At 59.5% G+C, this 6,255-nt stretch overlaps 1 protein-coding gene across 1 annotated transcript; it reads right to left on the bottom strand.

The window, feature by feature from the left end:
• Positions 1 to 1,332: 1,332 nt before the first annotated feature.
• On the bottom strand, positions 1,333 to 2,676 carry FOXD3 (forkhead box D3; the record flags this gene model as incomplete). The annotated part of the gene is made up of 1 exon (XM_080691969.1): positions 1,333 to 2,676. The coding sequence occupies one exon, from the start codon at positions 2,674 to 2,676 to the stop codon at positions 1,333 to 1,335; it is 1,344 nt and encodes a 447-aa protein (XP_080548095.1).
• Between the last annotated feature and the right edge of the window lie 3,579 nt (positions 2,677 to 6,255).

The following is a 6,255-nucleotide window of genomic DNA, read 5'->3' as shown; positions in this document are numbered from 1 at the left end:
TCGACTTCGAATTTCACACTAACCTAGCCAAAGGTAAAAAAAAAAAAAAAAAAAAAGCGGGGGAGGGAAGGGGATGTGCACCTGTTTATTAAAGGGGTATTAATGGTGATTCGTTGGCCTTCCGAAAGGTTTCGAGTTGGAGGTAGGAGAAACATCTATAGGCATGCTTCGGAAACCCAAGTGTGACATGCACTGATTCGTGCTACAGAAAAAGAGGAACCTTCTTTGAAAAATGTTATGAAATAAAACAACTACACGTTTTTCTGTAATGATAATACAAATAAGGCTACCCACTGCAGAATTTAAAATGCCATTACATAAATTAAAAAAAAAATCAACTGGGTTTTTAAGGACGAAAAGGAATTTCAAAAATCTAGATTGAAAGCTAAAGGAGGGTACTTTTGAATTTAGTTCTGAAAGGATGATTAAAATGACTAAGAAGTCTCAGGAAGTTTTCATTGTGGAAGATACCAGCCTGATCTTTCTTTTAAAATTTAAAAGACTGCTTTTGTTTAGAATTAGATGTGTGTCTTTTTTTTTAAACGACAGCTTACTTTACAGCAGGGACTGGTCATTTAAACTTCATGGGTTGATATCATAAAATAATCACCAGCATCTTGATTTTATGTGAAAACTAAAGGAAAAACCATTAATGTTATTTAAATTAGGTGTATTCTTTCTCCAATTAAAATGTGCTTACACTCAAACTATGAATTAGCAAAGTTTGAAAGGGGTCACTGTTTGAAACTCCTGAATTTTCTGGGGAGGATCAAATGTAAATTCCACTTTTAAATCTTTCTATTTACTTCAGACACCTGAAGGAAACATTAGGCTGGACATTTAAAAAAATTTATTTACAAAGTTGTGTACAACACGACGGAATAACATTTAGAATACCATATATATTCATTCATATATAAACAGACTTTTTATAATAGAGTGACATTTCGCCTTTTTGAAAAAAATTTTTTTTTGTATTTAAAATCTCCCAACGTCTCTATACATTCTTTTCTCGGATAAAACTGCGGAGAGTGAACCTTCAAAAAAATGAAAGTTCAGAGCTCTAAATCTACTGGATTTGTGGTTTCTTTTTCTTAAAAAAATAAAAACCCCAAAAGGAAAGTCGATACTTTTTATACAAATATGTACAAACACTGTCCCTCCAGCTCCCCACGGTACCGGGGGGCCGGCGCCGGCCAGGGTGCCTTTTTGGAGCATTCGGTTTGGGGTTTTACCTGTTCGCAAAGCTATTCCCGGCGGCCGCGGCGGGTCTGCGCGCGGGGGTCGCGGCGGGGTCCGGCCGGGGTCCGCGTCCCGGCCGCCGGCTCGTCCCTATTGCGCCGGCCACTTGGCCTGCGCGGCGGCGGCGGCGGCGGCGGCGGCGGCGGAGGCCGCGGGCTGCAGGAACTGTCCCGAGAGCGGCACGCTCAGGATGGGCGCGATGGCCGCGGTGGTCCGGCTGAGCGCCAGCGGCTGGTGCGTGGCCATGAGCGCCGCCGACTGCACGGCCCCGGGCGGCCGCAGGAAGGACTGCGCGCCGCCGCCCGCGCCGCCCGCGCCCCCCGCGCCCCCCGCGCCCCCCGCCGCCGAGCCCGCCGGCGCCGCGGGGCCCGCGCCGATGATGTTCTCGATGCTGAAGGACGGCCGCGCGCTGGGCTCCGCCTTGACCAGCGCCGTGGCGCCCGCCGCGCCCGCCGCGCCCGCCGCGCCCAGGCCGCCCAGCTGCAGCTGCAGCCCCGGCCCCAGCTGCGAGCCGAAGGCGGCGGCCTTGCGGCCCAGCTCGCCCGAGGGCAGCAGCGGCACGGCGGGCGGCAGCACGGGCGCCACGGGCGGCAGCGCGTAGGGGTACTGCAGCGCCACGGCCGCCGCCGCCGCGGCCGCGGGGTGCGAGTAGGCGCCGGCCGCGGGGTGCAGCCCGTAGGGGCGGCCGTAGGGGCCCGCGGCGGCCGCCAGGCTGTAGGCGCCGAAGCTCTGCATCATGAGCGCCGTCTGCTCGCGCAGGTGCTCCTGCTGGTGCCGCTTGAAGCGCTTGCGGCGCCGCAGGAAGCTGCCGTTGTCGAACATGTCCTCGGACTGCGGGTCCAGCGTCCAGTAGTTGCCCTTGCCCGGGTTGCCCGGCTCGCGGGGGATCTTGACGAAGCAGTCGTTGAGCGAGAGGTTGTGGCGGATGCTGTTCTGCCAGGCGGGGAACTTCTCCCGGTAGTAGGGGAAGCGGTTGCTGATGAACTCGCAGATGCCGCTCAGCGTCAGCTTCTTCTGCGGGCTCTGCAGGATGGCCATGGTGATGAGCGCGATGTACGAGTAGGGCGGCTTCACCAGGCTGTTCTTGGGCTTGGCGGGCGCCAGGCCGCCCGCCGGGGGCCCGCCGCCGTCCTCGCCGCCCCGGCCGCCGTCCTCGCCGCCCGGCTCGGGCCCCGGCCCCGGCCCCGGCCCCGCCGCCTCCCGGGGCGCCAGCGGCTGCGGCTGCCCGCGCTGGGGCGCGGCCGCGTGGGGCGCGTCGTCCGCCTCGTCCGGGCGCGGGTCGGGCGGCCCCGCCGGGCTGTCGCAGCCCGCGTCGCTGTCCTTCTCGTCCAGCCCGTCGTCGCCCTCGCCCACCACATCGATGTCCACGTCCTCGGCCGCGAGCACCGTCTGGCCGGACATGTCGCTGGCGCCGCCGCCGCCGGAGAGGGTCATCCCTCCGCGGGGCGCGCGGGGGGCGCGGGCGGCGCGCTCAGGCCCCCAGCCCCGGCGTCGGCATCGGGCCGGCGCGCCCTGCTGCCCGCCTCCCGCGGCTCGGGCCGGGCGCGGCCGCTGGCGGAGCTCGGGCGGGCGGGCGGGGCGGTGCCGGGACGCCGAGGCCCCGCCGGGCGCGAGTCCCGCTCTCAGGACCGGCCTGATAGATTACTTTCTACTTAAAGATCCAGCGGGGGGCGGGGCCGCGTGACCGCGCGTGACGTCAGGCCCGCCGCGAGCCGGCCCGGCTCAAGTTGGTTCGGGGAATTGTCAACAAAGGGACCAGAGACGCGCGGGTCCGCGCCGCGCCGGGCGCCGGCATCCCGCGGGCCCGGGGGCCGGGCCGGCCGGGCGTGAGTGCGGGGGGCGGGCGGGGCGGGGGCGTGGGCCCGGGTCGGCGGCCCGCGCGGCCGGCGCTGCCCCCTCCCTCCCTCCGCGCGCCCCAGCCGGTCCCCCCCCCCCCCCCCCGTCTGCCAACGCTCCTCGGACGGAGACTGGCCGGAACAGGGCTGCCATCTCATTTTTTTTTTTTTTTTCCAAAAAGAAAAACTTAGTCTTTGTTTTAGCTCCGAAGAGTCAGAGCCGCGCGCCCGGGCCCCTCTTGCTCACGAGACTCCAGCCCCCCTGCAGCCCGAGTGCCCATTCCAGGGAAGACACCTGCTGAGAGGTCGTCCCCCCTACCCCCAAACCCAGCCGCCGGGTCTCACCCTCGCTTTTCTGGCCCGACATAGACGGGGTTTTATATATATCTTTTCTCCGCGCGGTCGCCACAGCATCGGCTAGGATTCTCAGAGGTTAGAAAATAGCTATCGATTAATCTATTAGAATAGCTGCCGAGAGAAGTAAAAACGACGTAAAATAACAGGGAACTTAGAAATAAAGAAGCCGCAAACGGGAGGCTTGCAGTTGTTAAACGAATTAACATAAGAAAAAGTCGGAACTGAGGAGCTGGGTCGGGAGCCGGTGGCGGCGGCCGGGGTAAGTGAGTGGCGCTGGCCGGAGAGGCCGCGGGCCTCCAGGTTAGACGCGGCCCCGGGCCGGGCCGGCTGGACAGTGCCGGGAGCGGGCGCTGCCTTCCCGGGGTTCACCGACGGGCTGGGCTCGAGTTTGCTGCTGACTAACGCTGGATTCTCTCTCTAGAGCGCAGACAAACCTTCCAGGATTTGACTTCCACGGAAATCAGGAGGAGGCGAGGATGTGGCCCGTACACACCAGGAGTTTCCTTGGCAAGGAGTCAGTGGTAGGAAAGACGGAGGGGATTCCGACTGGGACAGGGTGTGGGGGCCGCAAACTGCCCCCGGGTGTGTGCGGCGATGCCGGGGCGCGTGGACCCTACGCCTCCGAGAGGAATCGGTGCCCTGGCCAGGTGAATCCGGGAGCGATGCTTCCTTCCTCCGGCTTTAGGGCTCCTGGTCCTGAGCCGCTAAGCGCCTGCGGGGGGGTGCAGAGCTCCAGGACCCGAGACCCGCGCGTCCCGGGAAGGCCTGGGAGGGGAGGGCCGGCCTCGCCGGAGGGCAGAGCTCTAGGGAGGTGGTCGGAGGGGGGGGGGAATGGACTATTTACCGAAGACACCAGGAAACTGATATAATGTTCAGCGGACAGTACTCCTTCTGATTCAGTCTCCCCACCTCCGACCCTGTCTTTCCGTGGCACGCCAAAATAAATAAATACCAACTTAAAAATATGTAAACTTGCTTCGTTACAGGTATCGCGACCCACAGATCGACTTTCCCTCTCCATTAGACAGTTCCTCTAGATCTAACACTAGTCTGGATCCCGACTAAGCAGTCTTCGCGGTTGGGGCTGGGGACCGGGTAGGGACAGTGGCTCTATCCTGAGACGCCTGCGAACTTCCACGGGTCGTTCAGTTCCCAAATGATCTCGGGGTGGGTGACACCTGACCCTAAAACGCATCTGAGTTCATTTCCGCAGCGACACGGCTGTGTATCCCGCAGGCTCCGAACCATTTGCAAAGCTGTCTAGACAGCCTCCTTCAAAAGGGACGCGAGCTGCGAGCTGGCCGCCATCACCCCAGGCTGTAGAGGTCCCGCGGGCGGTGGCTACTGCCCGATCAAATAAAAGAAAGGTCAGAAATGGGGGAGGAGGAGAAGGAAGAAACCGAAATTTACAAATTCTTTTTGCCCAAAGACGCAGGCTCTGGGTGCTGCGTGCGGCCTCGGTGGCGGGGCCTGCGTGTGCGTGGATGCGTGCTTGTGTGTGCGCGCTGGGGGAAGGCGGCCCGGGGCCACGTTTGCAAGTCATGTTAAAGCGATCTCCAAATGAACCTAATTTCATTCCGTCGCCGGCAGGAGCTGGCTCTCGGGACTTCCTCCTGGCTGGTTTGTTCGCTTCCTTTTCTTCGCGCTCCCTCTGCCAAGGCCAGGTCTGAGCCGAGCCGTCCATTCCTCGGTGTCTCCTGGGAACCTCCCTGGGGAAGGGAGGGGGGGTGAACAACCCCCAGCTGCCGGTTCCATTTGTTGCGCTCTTTCCTCCGACACAATAAAAGTCAAATTAATTGATTCATACCATTAATTACGGTGCGGAGCATGAAAAGCAACGCTTCCCCTCGGTTAGAGATCTATTGTGCTAATCTCGTGTTCAATCAGTGTTACCATCTGATGCTGGGTCCGGCCCTTATAGAAACTTTTCAACTCAATTAGCTAAACGATGAGGCTGCGGGACCTACTGGCTGCGGCCCCGACGTCCGGCGCCCGCGCTGGCCTAACATCGATTTCCTGCGGAGGCAGCAGATTTTTTCGCAGCCGCTCCTCAGCTTGTCAACTGGCTGAGGGTTTCCCCCTTCCGTACGGACCCTAGGGAGGCCTACTCAACCTCGGGTGGCGGGAAGGAGGAGAAGCAGCGCGCAGGTGGACACTGGGAGGTTTCGGTTGTCCTGGCCGCCGGAGGCAGTCCCCACGAGAGGGCCTGAGCCCCCTGCGGTGCGGGTCTTGCTGGAAGCCCGCGAGGTTCCAGGCTAAAACCAGGCTAAATAGTTTGCTGTGTGATTCAAATTTGCAGCTCAAAGCTCACAGTCCTCAGTTACCGCCAAACTTTTGGACAGAGACAGAAGAAGCAAGATAGACCAGAGAAAGTGGGACCTTAGTGGGAGAGGGAGAAAAAAATGGGATAGTGGCAGCAGAAATTTAGAGCAGGGTGGATAAACAACTGAATCTCCAAAGGTTATGGGGGGAGTACTCACAAGCACACAATTACGGGTAGAGGTGGGTCCCTGGCTCACAACCAGCAAACCTCCCCGGAGAAATTTAAGGAGGAAGGTGGCAGCCGCCGCCTCACCTGCTGAAGTGTTTGAAACGATTCGGTCAACAGAGTGGGATGAAACTTTGCAGCGGAGTGTGTGGTGCGGGGAAGCCACCAGGTCAGGCCCGGCGCTGGCAGTGGGCTACTGTGCTGGCAGGAAGGGGTGGGGGTTCTAGCAACAGGAGACCAGAAGAATGGAGTCAGGATCGATAGGAAGGAAATTGAGACGTCTCCAGGGGAGGGGAGATTTAGTGTGTGCGTCCTGAAAGCCGGTGGGGGAAA

Source organism: Muscardinus avellanarius (assembly GCF_963383645.1).
Source record: "Muscardinus avellanarius genome assembly, chromosome: 3".
NCBI lineage: Eukaryota > Metazoa > Chordata > Mammalia > Rodentia > Gliridae > Muscardinus > Muscardinus avellanarius.
The sequence above is the reverse complement of the archived record's forward strand: the minus strand, read 5'-3'. Positions and strand labels throughout refer to the sequence as shown.